This window comes from Diplotaxodon limnothrissa, linkage group LG18 (assembly GCF_057381915.1).
Source record: "Diplotaxodon limnothrissa isolate DT_005_m linkage group LG18, D_limnothrissa_male_GT1.1, whole genome shotgun sequence".
NCBI lineage: Eukaryota > Metazoa > Chordata > Actinopteri > Cichliformes > Cichlidae > Diplotaxodon > Diplotaxodon limnothrissa.
The window spans coordinates 15,752,795-15,770,663 of record NC_140613.1 but is presented as its reverse complement, the minus strand read 5'-3'; the positions used below and the strand labels follow the sequence as shown (position 1 = coordinate 15,770,663).

Below are 17,869 nucleotides of genomic sequence, written 5' to 3'. Positions count from 1 at the left end.
GATTGCCACCCTTACACAATGTGAAACAGGGTGTGCTCTTCACATAACTGCTTTAACCTAAGCACTGGGTGGTTTCATCACCTTGGGGCAACATATTTCTTCCTAGGTCAAGGGGTGATAGCCTTAAGAAGTCACAGACACAAGTTTGGGGCCTTTGTAATAGTAATTCTATTAATGCTGCAACTAAAATCAATTGCCAATTAATTGCTGCACATACGTGTTCTCATATTCTGTTTTAGATTGATTCGCTGAGCAGAAAAATGCCAAGGTGATGCCTAATCCTTTTGTCTAAATAGTCTAAAACTTCATTTAATTCTGTAATAGTTGATGTCAAGGGACAGCCTACAAAAAGCAGCATAAACTTAGATTTTATTACATGGTGTGAAACAAAATGAAAATCAATTGCAGTATCAAGCTTTACATAAGAACACAGACAACCAGAAGAGAATAACATTACATTTTAGGCAGCTAAAAATCAAACGATGCAATCAGTTAAAACAGCCACACCCTTTACAAATAAGTTTTGGGGGGAGGGGGGGAAGTGATGTGTCTCATATTAAAAAAAAAAAAAAAAGGCATTTATGGACGGCCAGTTTACGAAAGAAAACCCAACGTGCTGCAAAGGAAAACATTGGCACTAATGTCATAGCTGCACAATGCAAATTCCCAGGTTTGAGTTCAATAAAAGGCAAACGTTAATAGAGCCCTTAGTGAGGATGCTAAGCCACTCCTTACAACAAATTAACAGTGTATGGCTATAGTAATTAGTGGGCTAAGAGTTCCTTTGCAGCTGTATGATGTAAACACCCAGTAGATAATAATGCATGCCCTTAAAGACAAACAGACTACATCATGCAGTTTTGCTAACAAGTACATTGCAAAGGCAGCACATATTCAACCTGAGACTCTAAAATACAAGAATTCAATGCAGGCTCAAGAGGCTGGCTCCTCCCTGTTACCCCAAAGCAGGTAGATGTGAGGTCAATGCAACATTTCTTAGTTTAAAACAACAAAGGCTGGTAGGTGTTCACAGATTGTGCGTGACGGAGGTGGGGGGGCAATGTCAGTACATATAGTCAATGCCAGTGTTTATACTTATTTTGAGGCGCTGGTACTTCTAGTTACTGATAAAAATTACCAGTAGTAGTTGCAAGTAGTGCATAATCAGTGTATGATTCTTTATTGTTTCTAATAAAAAATTAAAATCAGTCCTTACAGTACGTGTAACCTTTATCTGCTGGTAAAGTCCCTGCCTTTGTTTTTCTATTCAATGCACACATGGCTGCCCAACAGCCAGAAAGACAAATCACCACAGTAGGATTTTAAAGCGTGCAACAAGCTGCCCCATTACCAACTTTATTTACACTTACATAAAATGTGAAAAAAATAAAAATAAAGCTGCTTTACAAGAATAGCCCACCCCCACCACTGGCCTGCATGTTTGTGGTAATAACAGCTTCCAGTACAACATAACTCAGTTTAGCAAGATCTTAAAAGTAAAGAGCAAGGTCAGAGATTGGGGTGGAGGAGATTGGATTTTAAAATGCCGTAATCATTAATGGTTCTTGAGTTGATTAGACAACCAGTCCAGCCCTTCATAGAGGCCATCTCCGGTGGTGGCACAGGTCGCCTGGATGTACCACTGTCGGTTGCGCAGGGAATGAAGATTGAGCTTGTCTGTGAGTTCTGCTGCATTCATAGCATTTGGGAGGTCCTATAAAAAAAAGAAGGTGAGAAATCATTAGACAAAGGAAAGGTGAAAAGTGTTTATGATGTACACCTGCTTATATAAAAGACTTGATGACTTACTTGTTTGTTGGCAAACACTAGCAGCACGGCGTCACGCAGCTCATCCTCTGCCAACATTCTCAGGAGCTCTTCACGAGCTTCTCCACATCGCTCTCTATCATTGCTGTCCACGACAAAGATAAGACCTGGAGCAAGTGCAATCAAATAAATGGGTGTAAATCTTCTAAATACAAACCAGAAGACATGTTCAAATAGCAGTCCTAACATGAGCCATCAAATATCAGGCGATGAGGAAAAAACCTACCCTGAGTGTTTTGAAAGTAATGACGCCACAGCGGTCGAATTTTGTCTTGACCGCCGACATCCCATACAGTGAAACTGATGTTCTTGTATTCTACCGTTTCCACATTAAAACCTGTAGATATGAAACAAATATTCACATTAAAAACAAACCGAGTCTTTAGGCTTCCTTCCTGTGTCATGTAAAACAGTTTTTGTATTACCTATTGTAGGGATGGTAGTCACAATCTCTCCGAGTTTAAGCTTGTACAAAATCGTTGTCTTTCCAGCAGCATCCAGACCCACCATGAGTATCCTCATCTCCTTCTTCCCGAACATTTTAAACAGTCCTGCAAACATATTCCCCATGGCGGCTGGTGACAGGAACCCAAAAAGGCCAAAAAAACAAAAAGAAAACCTGTGAAGAAAGAGAGGAGTTGTTCAGCTCCAATACAGAGACGTGCTGCTGGTAAACATAAGAAAACACCAAACCGTGTTCCAACCTCCCAAATGACGGACACACTGCCTCTGATTGCTGTGACAGTAAACTGAAGGTCTGAGTATGTGTTGATCACACCATCCAGGCTAGAACAAACTTCAATATCGCCATACATTAAACAAAAAATATTGTGTGCAACTTAAATACAGTTTTAAAAAATACATATGTATTACTATTATTATTACTCCCACTGCACTTAATGTACATATAAAAAAAACAGTGGTGCATTTTTCTGCATATAGCAATTTGGTATTTTTTGTACACTATTTTATTTTCAATTTTTATTTTTCTAATATATATCTCTAACTTGCTTTTTCTTCCTGTCCCTTATACTATTGTAACAAGTGAATTTCCTCTGTGTGGGATTAAATAAAGTCTATGTCCATGACTAAAGTTTTGTTAGCCTCATCTAATCAGTGAGATGGGTCTTACGGCGTGATCAAATCATCTTACAGACAGCTACATTTGCTTGTGGCAAAATATTAAAGGTGAATGTTTGAAATTTTGCTGTTATTGAGTCACGTGGGCAGCATGGGAGTGCAACTGTAAAGGCTGTTAGACACTTTTAGGACATTTTTAAATATCCTCAGAAATCAGTATGATGCTACTGTTGTGCTAAACACAATTATCTGTAAGCAGTTTTCTGTTATCGCACTCGCATTAATCAGTGTGATGTATACTATATGCAATATATGAGCTTCTGAATTCTACTTAAAGGCAGAAACTCGTGGTAGCACCAACCTCGATAAAAGGGACGTTAAACGCTCCGTGACTCCTGAAAGCTACTAAATGAAATTATAAGGAAACTCGCTAGCTGTCACCCTGTACCAGTATTTGTCTTTTCAGTTTATGCAGTTTGGAACCGAATATTTTACGCGGCTAACTGGAGCATTTTCAATATTTAGCTCGGAGCAAAAACTTTCAGAGCAGGTAAACAAACGGTGATGCTAGCTTGTTACGGTGCAACGCTAATAGTCGTCCGACCCGCTCAGATTTTAAGAGTACCAACTTGAGAAATAAAAACAACAATTGCATTTCTATTTATGTGTTTCCCAGTTACACTGAATATGAAATCATGTGCGAGAGAGTACAAAAAAACCTCCCACGCACACAGAAAGGAAGGACAGACTCGTCGATTCAGATAATTCCGCTAACAAGGTGCAAGTCAGATTTTTCTGACTATGGTGATCGGAATCGCACACACTAAAGCCGATTTTGCTTGACAACACATGGGGTTTTGTACATTTACCTTCAGATATTGTAAAAGCTACCTTTTCTTTTTTCTTTAACAAAAAGTCTCTCTTGCACTTACTCAGTTGAAATGTTTTGTTCCCTCTAGGCGTTTCCTTCCTTAGGAAAATGGCGACAGTCTGACACGTCAGAGGTTCCTGCAAAACTCCTGCGTTCACCGTGCCGGGAGAAGTGTCTCCCCCTGTGGTTGCGGGGAGAAACACACGCACACATGACAGCCTCCACTTTTAGTTAGTTTTTTTTTTAGTTTAGTTTTTTTTTTTTTTTTTTTTTTTAGTTATGGCACTATTTAGAGTAAAAATAGCTTTACCTTGTACTGGCAAGTACAAATGCACGATAAGCATGCTGTGTCTATGACCTGTTGACTTTAATTTACTACTGAAATTGAATCTTAAATTTCCCTGAAAACTAGGAATAGGAATTTATAAAGTTTTTTTTATACCAGTGCAATCATTGCATCTGCTCACCAGCCCAGCCCTTATTGATCCTTGATCCACCTTTATACATAAACAGATTTTCAGTGTCATCAAAACGGATTTTTTTTTAATTTATTTTAAATCCCAAACAGACTACTGCCTATTTCTAGATGTAACATCAATCTCTCAGTTAACATCTAAAATCGAGTAAATAAAGGCAGACTAGTATGGCATTCATTTTCTTTCAGGCTTTCTTAGTTAAATAAAATTTTTGTTACACATCTGCATTGATGAGCTGCTCGGTTGGGAAACTGTAGCGATAGCACTTGTGGTGCACATCAAATACATGACACTCCTTGAAGTGAATCCCATGTTGCGTATGTTGCTGGTGTTTCCACCCCGCTTGAAATAATTATGTTACAGACATTACAACTAACACGGCTATCATCTGTCTTCATGAAGCAATGCTTTGTAATCATTCGTCTTCCCTGCAATGACTCTTTTTTATGGCAACACTAGACACGCATGTATGACATTGCTGATCTGAAATTAATGTGCATTGCCAGCAGCTACAGGGATTGATAAAAGAATTGATAAGTTCAGACACAGTTCCAATGCTTTGAAAAACTTGGAAGCGGTTCCCAAGTGGCATAATTTTTTTTTAAATTCCTATCCCTGCTGAAGACCCACTAACTGCTAAAGTTCCCAGGAGTAGCTTATTAGTTGCTCGAGGTTCACCTCCTTTCCAACCGCACTAATCAAAACCTGAAACACTTCATGTATCTGAGTCCACAAGTTACTTGTGGTTAATCATTCAGCTTTATAATATTCTTCTTGACTGATAAGATATGAAAGGAAAAAAGTCAGAGCCCTGTCTTATGAGCTCATTTCAGCTTCTCTTTGGCAGAATCTGTTGCGATGGCCACCATTAATACAGCTAATTTGTCCTGCAGAGACCTGACCACTGGACTTTCCTACTTCTATGAGCAAGTTATATATAATTCATTTTGAAGTTTCCATCTTTTAAGTTAAGATTAAACGAGAAAATCTGATCCACCTTTTCACTTGTGAATATTGGGAAAGTTTTTAAAATCCATGTCAGCGCTGGACAAGATGCTCAACTGGAAACTTCAAAACAGACATCACAGTGCCTACATCTAGCTTCTATATACAGTCTATACTGTAAGCACTGATTAAAACAAGTAATTTTGACTCGTAGTGCATTCCAGTGGTAAATTAATTATCAGTAAAGAAAAAAATATTTTGAAAATCACTGGCTGTATCTATTTTTAATAGACTTCGGTTCCACATCTGAAAAACAAAGCCAATGCAAAAGTGCCTTAGACCTGTGTTACCTCTGATGGCCAGCAGTGGGCAGCTCTTCTGACTGCAAAAAGAAGTCTGATGAAGACTATCTGAAGCCAACCCACCGTCCCAGTTTAGATATGACCTCAGGAAACGATTTTCTGTTGAAAATATGGTGGCAGCCACGAGCTTCACTTTATTCAGCAGTTAATTATGGTGACTAGTTTATCCTTAAGGGGGGTATACTGATAAATTAATCACACACACCAAAGTTGACTCATGCTGGGGGTGGATTGCTGGAGGCTCAGACATGGAACTTGGTTAAAAGCGACTGCCAACAGTCTGTATACCAATTATCATTATTATTACTATTATTACTATTATTATTGCTATTGCTTCCAGTGGATGCCACACACTGTAATTGAAGAGGACAAAAACCAAGGTAAAGATGTAAGAAAGAAGAGGTGCAATTTAGGATTAACGATAAAACCACTATCTCCCGATGTAAGTAAATGATTCACTGCTGGATTTAAAAACTGTAAATGCATCCAGAGTACTCACAGTATAAACCCAGGACACACATAATTATATTTAAGGCCTGAGCAATTTTGCTTCACTTTTCCTTTTTAATTATTTTAAACATGTGCGTTTATACCCAAAGCTTGCCGCAGCATGCATCATTTTCTATAGTCTATCATAATTTTTTGATTCAGATTCATTTGAGTTTCTTTTTCTTTTCTTTTCTTTTCTTTTCTTTTCTTTTCTTTTCTTTTCTTTTCTTTTCTTTCCTTTTTAATTTTGCAGTTTCCACTTCCTTTTGTTCCATGACCAAGCCAATAAGGGAAAAACTAACCATATTATTACCGGGACAGTTGAATTTTAACCAGGGTCAACTATGCCTGCTAACCCCAGCAGAGGGGGCAGCAGGAGGGGAGAAGGCCAGGAGAGAACAGCAGGAGGGGAGACTAGTGAAGGACCACACACTGAAGTCTCATAATGCCATTCACTCTGCCACCGTAATTTGTGGTTTTGCCCCGCAGAATGCCATAGAGATCGCTTTCAGCATATTTTCAAAGCAACAGTTGTCCTTCTTTAAAGGTGTGGAAGGTGTTTCATAGCAGCAGTTAAAAGTTTCTGCAAAGTGTTACTGTCTTTTTAGTTTGGCCTACATTTTTCGGAAAGCTGTCGGACATTTAAAATCAACGCTGCCATCCAAAACAAACGAAAAATAAATACATTTTATTATATATAGTTATTAGAAAGAAGCAAAGACCCCACTATGTTTCTGTTTGTTTGCTTTTAGAGATAGAGAGCACACAGAGAACTTTGTTGAGACAGTCAGGGAGGGGGAGCATATTGGCAGAGTGTATACTGCAAACTGTTTCTGTCAAAGCAAACACGCTGCTAAGTGACAAAAAAAGGCCAAGAGTTTCTGTTTTTCAAAAACAAATCCTGACATGTGCCAGTTTGCATGACCGTCATGCTTTGAATGACACGCTTTTCTTAGATATGTAAAGATGATGTAACCTGTGCTTTTCTAAAATGAAAAAGACCAATTCAATTCATAACACAAGGCGTGGAAAAAAGCAGGAAAATGAATGATATAAATCTGATGAGTAAACGGGCATTCTTACTTTTAGAACATTTTAAAGGCAAAAGAATACGTGGTGTACATCATAACAGTTGCTATGCTCATTTGTATCCACAACATCTGTGCTCACATTGTGGATGTGTCTTTCTGTCGAAGAATGAACACTGTACAGTCTGTTATTACCTGTAGTTAGTAGAGTAAATTAGAGGTTTGTCCACGTTTGTGTAGTACTAACAAGATTAGAAAGCATAACAAAGCATTTCATTCTCCCCACTGTACTGTCATTATGAACATCTGAAGTGAGTGCAATTAAAATATTGATATCTAATGCCATAACAGAGAGCTCCTTTTTGTAATCCCAAGACAAGCTTAAACTGTTGCAAATTTTCTCGTTAAAATACAATCAAATACTGTCAGCTAGCGTTGCCAGCATTGCACTGTTATTATACAGAGCCCTTACTGAAATCTACTGCAGTTTCTTTTGGTAAAAAGTAATAGTGGGCTTGAGAAATAGTTCGTTAATCTTTCCAAAGGACTTTCAAACTTTTTCTTTGGACATGGGCTGCTTTTTCACTCCTTTTTTTTATCCAGCCCTTGTACTTCACCATTTTCAGATGAACAGTTTTTTCCCCTTTGTTTATTGAACCACTTAACACTAACCTATGATTCATTCAGGCATACAAAAGACACCTAACTCAAGCGATCAAGCAGTATCTACACCTACCAGAGAATTTAAATTTTAAATGGCATCTTTCGTCGTTTAGCTACTAGCAGCCTGTCACAAAAACAAATTATTGCTTCCCATTTCCTTAGATGAGTCTCTGAAAAAAAATAATGGAGACTTACATGCATAAAACAGAGTTTCTTCACCAACCAAGTGATTCTCCAAGAGTTATTATCCAAAAAACTTGGCGTGGTGTGCAGTGTGGCCTTAAAGGAGGAAAGTGGACAAGTCGAGAGTAAAATAAGGGATAGCAGACCCAAAACGCTCTCTATAGAAGATGAAAAGTGTATGCAAGTCAGGAAAAGGAAGGAACAGGAGAAAAAAAAGTCCTGACACATGACCTGAGAGATGCATCTGGCACTTTAGTTCATCCATCTGCAGTTTACTGAAGCCTCAGCAGGAACGATCTCAGCTGAAAGTTGGCTGTCAAGAAATAAGATAAGGAATAAAAGGCTGAGGTATTGCAAATTACACACTAACTGGACTAAAAACAATTGGCAACAGGTCTTATGGGGCGAAGAATCCAGATTTCAAATGCCTGCATACATAATCAAATGCTTGTCAATATTGAGAAGGTCAGCAGAGAGTACAACAGTGAGTGTCTACATTCATCTGAAAACACGGTGGAGGCTCTGTTATGGTTTGGGGCTGCATTTTACCCAGTGGTAATGGGGATCCTTTGAAGGAATTACTAATGCTGGAAAATACTATCAGATTTTGATCCAGCATGAAATACCATGTGGAAAGTATAAGATTGGCAACGTCTTCATTTTTCAGGATGACAATGATCCCCAACACACTGCCAGTGCAGTAAAAGCACAGCTGGATAGAAAAACACACAGTGGAACACTATCAGTCATGGATTGGCCTCCCCAGTGCCTGGACTTCAACGTTATTTAATCAGTGTGGGATCATCTTGACAGAGGACAGAACAAAAGGCAGCCAGCATCCAAAGAAGAGCTTTGAATGTCCTTCAAAAGCCTGGAGATTTCTTTTATATAAAAAAAATCACAAGAAAGCTTGGACAAGAGAGTTCATGTTGTGTTGAAGAATAAAGGGGGTCACACTAAATATCGACTTTCACTTTGCGTGTTTGCAGGTGTTTCCAAGATTCGCTGCACCTATCTCGTGTTTTCATATCAAAATATAAAGAAATGAAAGGTGACTCAAGACGTCTGCACTGTACGGTATATTTTTATTCTCTGCATTTTCCACAGCAACAAAACAATGACTCAGTGTTTTTGCACTACTTTACTTTGCTGCTAAATAATTGTTCAGGATAAATCATCAGGATGATTTAGAGATTCACTTTAAAATTTTACACTTCCAGACATCACCGCTGATGGGTTTCACTTGTGGAAAAGAAACATTTTATTTAAAACTTTGCACGAATAAAGAATTTCATTTCAAAGAGTTTCATGTTGTGCATCAAAGTTTTTTTTTTCTCAGATAGTGAGAAATATCCATACCTAAATACTTGTCCTTTATCATATCCTGACTTATATTTCTACGATTTCTTGTACTATTGTATAAATCACCCTGAAAATGAACACTGGCTGGAGGTGATTAATTGCAACAGTAGTTTCCTCATGGTGACCCATCGCTAAATCTCCACAATCTTCACACATCCACAAAAGTCTCAACATTAAAACCTTCACTGAAGATAATTTGTGCAGATCTGTCCATAATCTGAGCAACTGCCTCCTTAAATTCCGGCAACAGAACTTTTACTACTTTTTGATATGTTTACTTTGAGGCAGACTTGTTGCGAACTGTTGTACCCGGATGACTTAGAAGGCAAACAACAGAGTAAGATATGAAAAAGAAACAAGAAAGAGAACGAAAAATATTGTATTATTGTATTATATAATTGTATTATTAAGCAGCCATCTGAATGGCTTTCCATTTACGTTTACTGGTCCCATCTGGACCAAGATAAACCACAATACCTAAATCAAAGAAAAACAGAGAGCGAAAAAAGAAAAGAGAGTAGAGAATAAGGCTTTATTCGTGCAGTGAGTTTGTCAGCTTCATCTGTCAAATATTCTCTACTTTTTCACTATAAAAATGTCACATCTCATCCCACAAAAAGTTTGCTAGAAGTTTGGAGTGGAAGTAAAAAAAAAGTAGCATTAAAGCTTTCTTTATTTCAAATGTACTCCATAGAACTAAAGAAAAACCCAAAACAAAATCAAGTCCCAGTTTTACTTTTTACATACAACCACAGCGCAGGTGCTGCTGTTGAGATGTGACAACTGAGATTAGCACAAAAAGTTACAATGCAACTTGTCAAATTCATATTTTATAACTAGATATTGTCCCACAGGATTTAGCCAAGTCATATATCTGGAATTGGAGATAATCCCTTTCGCTGGAAAATTATAGCTTTGGGCTGAAAACAATATTGTCTGTGAACATCTGCAGACAAATAGGCAGAAATAAAGCTAGATAATCTGTAAACTTAAGGATCATAATAATACAGTGTTATCTTTTATTGAATGAGGATATTAAGTAAAAGCAGCAGAATTTATTGGATTGATCATAATATGCATTTACAACGTACCATGTAGGGAGTCGAAAGTACAGTAAAGATCCCAGAGGCAAACGCTAAATCCAACATACTCCCCGGGGAAAGCCAGCGGTAATATCCAACTGAAGGGCTCTTCTCTGTATTCCTTTTCGTCTTCATATCTCACTGGATACTGACAGCTGTGATGTGCGGACAGACGACTAGAAATAGGACAGTAGGGGGTTTATATGTTACACCCCCTCCCCGAAAGCACACACACAAACACACAAACGCAAACAAATTTTCATGGCATCATCACGCTTAACAGCTTTCTCCAACACATGCACAAACTTGCGCACACACATACACACATGTGCACTCTTTTTTCTTCTTTTTTAAATAGCCCCCCAAAAATCCCCTCTTTATTCATGTTAAATGTGTTCCTAGAAGACTTATGCCCTCCTGGTGGGCCACGGCTTCAGACGGGATAGATACAGTAGGACTCCAAGAAATGGCCTCTGTCTGGAAGGATAATATGCTTCATGTTTACTTCTGTGATGGGAATATGGACTACGTCTTCACCTATGAAGCATTATGGCCATCTCCGCCTGAGTCAGTCATTTCCAAATCAAAGTAATTTTAAGCTGATGAGACAGAAAGCAGAGCTCGTCTGCTGTTAGTGAATGGAAGATGGCTACCAAGGGGCAAAACAGGCTTTGCACAAGGAAGTGGGTAAAAATCTCAGTAGGGGCCTGACTCCCCTCTGAGACGAGGCCTAGCAAGGATAAAAACGCTCAGTAAGGGGCTTGGGAACACTGATCTAGTGTGTGTGTGTGTGTATGTGTGTATGAAACAGGCAGAAAAAAAGAATGGGTGTGAGCATGCATACATTTCTATGCACAAGAGATGTTTTATTTGTAATCTCACGAGCCTTCGCATTGCGTTAACTAACTTATTTTGGACTTGGGGTTTTGTGTTGTGGGGTTCCATTAATCTTAATAATTGTGATAATAGTCGCACATTATGAAATGGCTCAGAGGCAACCAATAGACTGCTGTGTGAGTCGTACAAAGGAGTTGGTTTGGCTAAGCAGTGTTGGAACTCGGATGGACAGGCATGGGATACCTCCCTCTGCGTCTCATGTACTGGATTACGGGGGTGTGAAGCAGGAAACAAACCGAACATTATTACAACGACCTGCATCGTTGCCATGAGAGGGTCCATGCTGGCCTCTTCCATTGGCAGCAAGTACGACTGGGCACCTTACCCCACGCCTATCACAGTAGGGGGCGCCACAGAGAGAGACAGGCCGGGGCAAAAGGATAAATGTGCACCAGTGTCGCCTGCCAGTCACCTTTGTATGGCGATTGTCGGCGGCCTGAAAAGGTCGTTAAGGGGATTTACATAAAATTTTGCACTCCGCCCCGGGCATGTACGTAAATGTTCGATTCAATATTGAGTCAATACTACTTTAAGGTTGTTTGAGTATTTCACGGCACAGTTTCTGGAAACAAAGGTAATGAGGTGGCTTGACTGAAATGCATCAAAGCTCAGGTTTGGAAACATCAAATCTTTTTCCCATAAAACGACTTGCCCAGTGCAGAATTCTTCCTTCTTGATGTCAGAAAGTATTTGTAGTTTGGTCTTTTATTTTTAAAATATTCTTTTAGTTTTACTTCCAGTGTGACCCTTTCATTCATTCAGTTACCACTAGTGCAGGATATGTGGGAGCCAGTGGTGTTGATAGGAGATGGTGACATCCGTGACAGATGGCTGAGACAAGCTCTTTAAAGACGCACTTCCTCGGAAAGGACATGAATCCTCTGGCGTGGTAAGGGTGATGTAATAAGAATGGAAATTGCTGGCTCGAGTATGTGGGTATACTGGCAAGGTGTAAGAGTACACATAGAACACAACGTCCATGCCAGGGAACTGGATTTCCTGGTTAAGGACGACTTGGTCAGACGTGAGGTTACCATGGTCCATTTTTCGAATTCTAAGCGCCTTCTGATGACCTACCTCGAACCAGACATTTCATCACCTTCAGTGAAGCCAAAGGGCAGTTTGATGGATGTAATATCTGAAGCTGCCTCTTCTGCTCTCTTTGAAACTCACCTTAAGCATCCACATGGGCTATGACGAGCCATTGCAAGATGAAACAATAGTGAGGATAAAAGTATTTCTTTGAAAGACTTTTTTGTTTCCCTCAGTGGGTTGGTTTGAAGTTGATTCATGTTTGCTATGTATACAAGTTTTTAAGGGTTGTCCCACCCTTGTTCCCTGTTTAAATCCAGCTATATCCCATGTGAGGAGGCATCAAAGATTAGAGTGTGAACCTGTTGCACCTCAGGGTAGATAATTGGTTGGAATGCACAGCATGTTCTAGCAGGGCCTGAAGGACAACCAGCAACAACCAAAATCTGTGGCATCAGAACCGAGGCAGTTTCCAAATTTGGAAATTAATTTTTTATTTTTTTTTTACTTGTCATGTTGATCTGGTATTATTTGCAGTTCTCCGACATTCAGCTATCTGTGACTTTGACAAGTTGATTATGAGTGGCCCTTTGGCCTAACATGCTACCAAGGTGGTCCAGGCAGCATGACAAGAGTTTTGTAAGCCCCCCCAAAGCCCCCAGTTTTGTAAGCCCCCCCAAAGAGCATCTTTAACTGCATGAGTAATGATCTTGGATGCATTTCTAACACAGTCTTCAAGCATGGGCATTACAATTAATGAAATCATGCGGAACATAATTAATATTTTTGACAACTGATGCTTCCTCATGCATCGAGACTCTTACCAGCGTACCATTTGTCTGGTCACTTTTTTTTGTTGATAGAAAGGGCTTCCTCGTGTGTGTATGCTTGGTGTGTGTGCTGCTTGACGGCGCACCTGTCTGCCTTGAGGCTGCAGGTAGAGGTACAGCCTCTCATTTCTGGCTGGCACTCGTGTGGTAATACATTAGAGGGCTTGTCATTGTGCTTTACTGAAGGGCGCTGACAAGCAATTTGACACTCTTGACAGGGTCAGGGGTGTCAGCATGCTCAGACTGACAGGGAGATGGTCACACGAGGGCGCAGGTTGCTGCCCGAGTCAATTGGAGGTTGTTGCCCTAGGGCACTTTACTGCCCTGCCAAACCAAGATGCATTCATGTTTGATTTACAGAAAATAGGATAAAAGCTGGTCATGTTTTGGCATGTACAGTCTATATAATCATGTCTTCATGATTATATTTGATGGCTATTGCACAATTTTTGGCCGTATCAACATCTGAGAGGGTTGCAAGTTGAGTGGATAATGACATTAGACATTTTTTCCCCTTAAATGCATGTTATTATAAAATGCACAAGACAAAAACAACACATTCTACCAAGTAATGTTAAATATTGTGTGTACACTTGCATTTGTAAAGATGTTAAGATGTTAAGATGTAAAGATGTCGGTAGAAGAACTAGAGACTTGTAAAGGCCAAAAAATGGCAAACAATTTAGCTGAAACTGCACAGGATGGAAATAATGGCACAATGAATTCTAAAGTCTCAAATCCTTGTTAAGACCCTCCATCTTTCAAACTAAACTGGATCACACCAAGAATCTCCTATCCCTTTATCCTGTTTAGATCCTCTAATCCCTCAGCCATTTTCCATTCTTTCTCTTTTTCTCATTTCAAATGGTAACTGTTTGGTTGTCCGGCATTGGAACGTTGAGAATTTGTCCTCTCAGTGAAAGGAAAGTAACTATACTGAAGAAAGGAAGAACAGCTTGACAGAGCCAAGAATGCTACAGATCTCTTTAAGTCCCATAATGAGATGTTTTCTCTGCTTGGAGCTTGTATTGACATGGAGACTAATGATTTCCACAAAGTAATAGATTGAGAGAGTAATGCGCAGGGGTGGGAAAGACAACACAAAGTGATTTAAGTCCTAGAATAGCCAAGATGCTCAGCTTCTTGCTTTGTATGAGATGTGAAGAACCTTAATAATATCACTTCTGTGGAGCAAACACTCAAAGAAGCGTTATTACAGAGTTTGTAACCAATGTGGAAGTCACAAACATTTTAAAAAGCTTGTGTTAATTGCTACAAAATAGATTTGGTACAGACACACAAATATGTGCACTCAAGAAATGTGAAGAGATCTTTAACAAATGAAGAAGAAGACATGAGTTGTATGAAACTTTCCTGAGGTTCGGGACCTTCCAATTAGGGACTAATGTCATCTATATTAACCCTTCGCCCCCTCCCTGACTTTGCTTTATTGAGGGAAGGGTAAGGGGGTTGTGGCTACCTCAATAAAAACAGCACTAAAAAGCAATTACAGTGCTGTGAAGAATGGGACTTGTCAGTAATTTGCTGTCTAAAACTGAGGAGATTGCAGGTCTGGGGCCGACAGGAATTCTGAGCCTGCAGTGCAGTGTGGGAAAAGCAGTGGGAAGGCAAGCACCACCCTTTGTGAGGTAATTACTGGAACTACCAGGGGCCAGCGCCAGTCCCTGCTAATGATAACCCCTCTCATCTCCCCTGCTGGTCACCTCGTAATTGATATACCCAATCTCACTTACCCGGGACATGTCCACAATAATGCAGAAAAATCTGAACCTTTTATCCATTTTTGCTTCAAACTGCACTGAGCAAATCTCAAACCCCTCCAATGTGAGTATTTATCTGGAGGATAAACTGATGATTAAATGCACCCAAAAAAAGGAAAGGAAGTCAAATAAGAAACAGAAATAACATTTTTGGCATGATTTACATTCAGATATTATTATACTCAGTGTTACTTGGAACCAGGAAGTAAGCTGGTTTTATTTTTCCACCATTGCAAGAAATGACAGTCTATCCTGAAAGTCTGCATTCATTTCAAAGACTTTCAAGGCACGTGTTTGAAACCCCGACACAAGCAGGAACCAACTCTCACAGTTTGCATGCTCTGAAAGCAGCAACTAACTTACCAACTAACTAAAATCACAGCTTTCAGACTTTAAAGTGACAATAACTGAAAACCATGATGCTGCAATGATTTCTATGCTGCTGTAGATCTTAAAATATGATTCCCCAGAAAGAAATGAATGCCAGTGAGAAAGATTGAGCCTGCAGCTGGAGACGCTCATCCTACCTGCTGAACTGCTTTGAGCTGCAAAGAGGTGAAAGGTGGACTAATGAGTGATTGTGTGGGCCTCCAGCTCACGCTGATCTGGACCCCTTGTTAACCTAGATGCTCAGCACTCAATTACCAACTCATCTTACAAAAGCAGATCTAAACACATGTGGCTTCTTCGACAAGCACTGATGAGGCAAAAGTGATCAGGGTTGGTATCGCATACACATGCCTGTAGTGCATTAGTCTCCCCATATCCCCCCCCCCCCCCCCCCCCCCCAATGTTATCAGCCCAGCTTGACTAATGTTCTCTTGTAAGAACAGAGGTGACAAAATTCCTTTGTGAGCTTCAACAATACAAACAGGCACTTCAAAAGGGGATGAGGCTGCTTTACAGCTGTCACATCTCTTCTCGTGAAGGCTGCCCTCTTTAGAAATCTCTCAGATAAGCCATCATCCTCATCGAATGCAGGTGACACGCATTCCCCTTCGGGTGTTGATGTTAGGATGTTTCAGCATGGGAACAAAAACACATTTTTTTCTGTAAAAGATGATTTTTCTCTTCTCGTGATTCGAACGTTTATCCAAAAGTGGCAAAAAGTGACTGCTATTGTGTGATACGCAACACGTTAAATCTTTATTTAGAATTTAGTGGGTGAGGTGTTGGGTGAGGTGTGAGTGCTGTCAGGGTTTATTTATTTAGAAAACAGAAGTGAGAGCCATTATCACCTCCAGGGCATATGAATACATTACTTAATATACATTTCAATAGTCTGTGATATCAAGACGAGACTTATGATGTGTGTCTTAAATTCATTCATTGGCTGTCAGGCCCTGTAGCAGTACACCACAAATGTTTCTAATATCCATACATATAAAATAGTTTAACGTCTGTTCTACATCCGCACGCGCTGCTATGTTAAATGCGTGAATCCAAGGGAGTGATCTGAATCCAGAGAGAAGAACACCCAGACATCAAAAGACCGGCTTCAAAGTCAGTTACATAATGAAGCGCCCACACACTTCACTCTTCTCTGTAGCTCAATTTTGGTCTGTCACCTCTGCTGTGTACGGCCTACAAAGAACAGCTTTGAGAATCATTCTTTAAAGCGACAAGCTTTGCCCCAGAACATTTCAGGTTCAAATTCTGATTTGCTAAGTTTCTAAGATTTAAATCTACCTTTAAATATATTTCAAGACAGATCAAAGATCAAATTGAGCGTATCACAATAAGGAGTAATAATCCCGATTTATAGCTGAGCATTTGTGATTCTTGTGTTGGAATAAAGATCAAACAGATGCAGAATGAGGAAAACAGAAACTGGCTGTAACCAAAGTGTGACTTCTGTGGGAGTATTTGCATTGTGTCATGAGAGTGTGGGCCTTTGCGCTGCTCCGCTGCATATATGTCGCTCTGGTCTCCTCACAACAACATGGCTTTATTGAGATGCATGCAGCGGTCTCGACTGAATGCCAGGGTGAAACTAAGGACAAAAACTAAAAAGAGGACACTGATTGCAATTAGGTCCATTGTCTTCCATTTATATGGTTATTGGGTGGCGGCACTTGCAGTCTGGTCGCGTCAAAGTTCTCACAGTCAGGATGCCATCTCACTCAGTGCAGCTTCTGCAGCCTCCTCTGACAACTATCTGCTAACAATGTTCATCTCACTTGTGTGACAAAGCAGCAAGGAGGGTCTGACTGAAGGGGCTATTTCCTTAAACGAAAGCACACTGTTGCTGCAGGGCCCGAGTTTCTGTTCATCCTGTGATGTGTTTCATGTTCTCTACTCATTCGCCTATTGAGCTGGTGTGAAAAATGTCAAAGGTTGCATTGTGGAATGAGCTGCCGACACCCTCCAGGCCGTTAGATAACTCCTGAACCTGGCTGGCTCCCAGGTTCATACACAACAGAGTTTTCAACTTGTCTTTATTCATTTTCAGTCATGGGGAGGGGTTTAGAAGCTGCAGCACTCTAATGAGTGTCTGAGTGCACCCGCGTAATGAGTTAAACTGGGACAGAAAGCTTAAAATATAGCTCGATGTGGAGGTGAGCACACTAGTAAATTCACATGAATGACAACGAAAGGGTATCACTTTTTTGTGGTGCTTCCACTCTGGAGGGGGTGTGTATCAATCTTTCTGTGTGATAATAGGGTTAGATAGCACTGAGACCTGGCCTCTGGTGGTGACATTGTTGCCGGGCTCAAAGACTATCAGGGGTCCAGCAGCTGAGCTGGAACACTGGTGGGCTCTATTCACACCCAACTCCTAATCTATCTTGAGATAAGGTCTTTCTCCTCAACAAAGCTCCATCTTATTCTAAACTCTCATTACTAAGAATTTTTTTTGCCATTATTGTTTCTTAAAAAGCACAGCTGGCCTCTGCAGTTTCTCAAAGGAATCAAATTATGAGTCCAGCCTTATTTTTTCTTCTTTTGTCCCACAACAAA

At 40.0% G+C, this 17,869-nt stretch overlaps 1 protein-coding gene across 1 annotated transcript; it reads right to left on the bottom strand.

Annotated features, from left to right (window-relative positions):
- Nucleotides 1–360: 360 nt before the first annotated feature.
- Nucleotides 361–3,895, bottom strand: arf1 (ADP-ribosylation factor 1). The gene is made up of 5 exons (XM_085378476.1): nt 3,840–3,895; nt 2,253–2,446; nt 2,054–2,164; nt 1,810–1,934; nt 361–1,714 (listed from the first exon to the last, which is right to left on the bottom strand). The coding sequence occupies exons 2-5, from the start codon at nt 2,395–2,397 to the stop codon at nt 1,556–1,558; spliced, it is 540 nt and encodes a 179-aa protein (XP_085234602.1). The 5' UTR covers nt 2,398–2,446; nt 3,840–3,895; the 3' UTR covers nt 361–1,555.
- Between the last annotated feature and the right edge of the window lie 13,974 nt (nt 3,896–17,869).

Coding starts and splice junctions, on each gene's coding strand:
- arf1 (XM_085378476.1), bottom strand. CDS start 2,397: ATGGGGAATATGTTTGCAGGACTGTTTAAAATGTTCGGGAAGAAGGAG. Junction 1,935..2,053: donor TTACTTTCAAAACACTCAGG/GTAGGTTTTTTC, acceptor CACTTGCTCCAG/GTCTTATCTTTGTCGTGGAC. Junction 1,715..1,809: donor TAGTGTTTGCCAACAAACAA/GTAAGTCATCAA, acceptor TTTTTTTTATAG/GACCTCCCAAATGCTATGAA.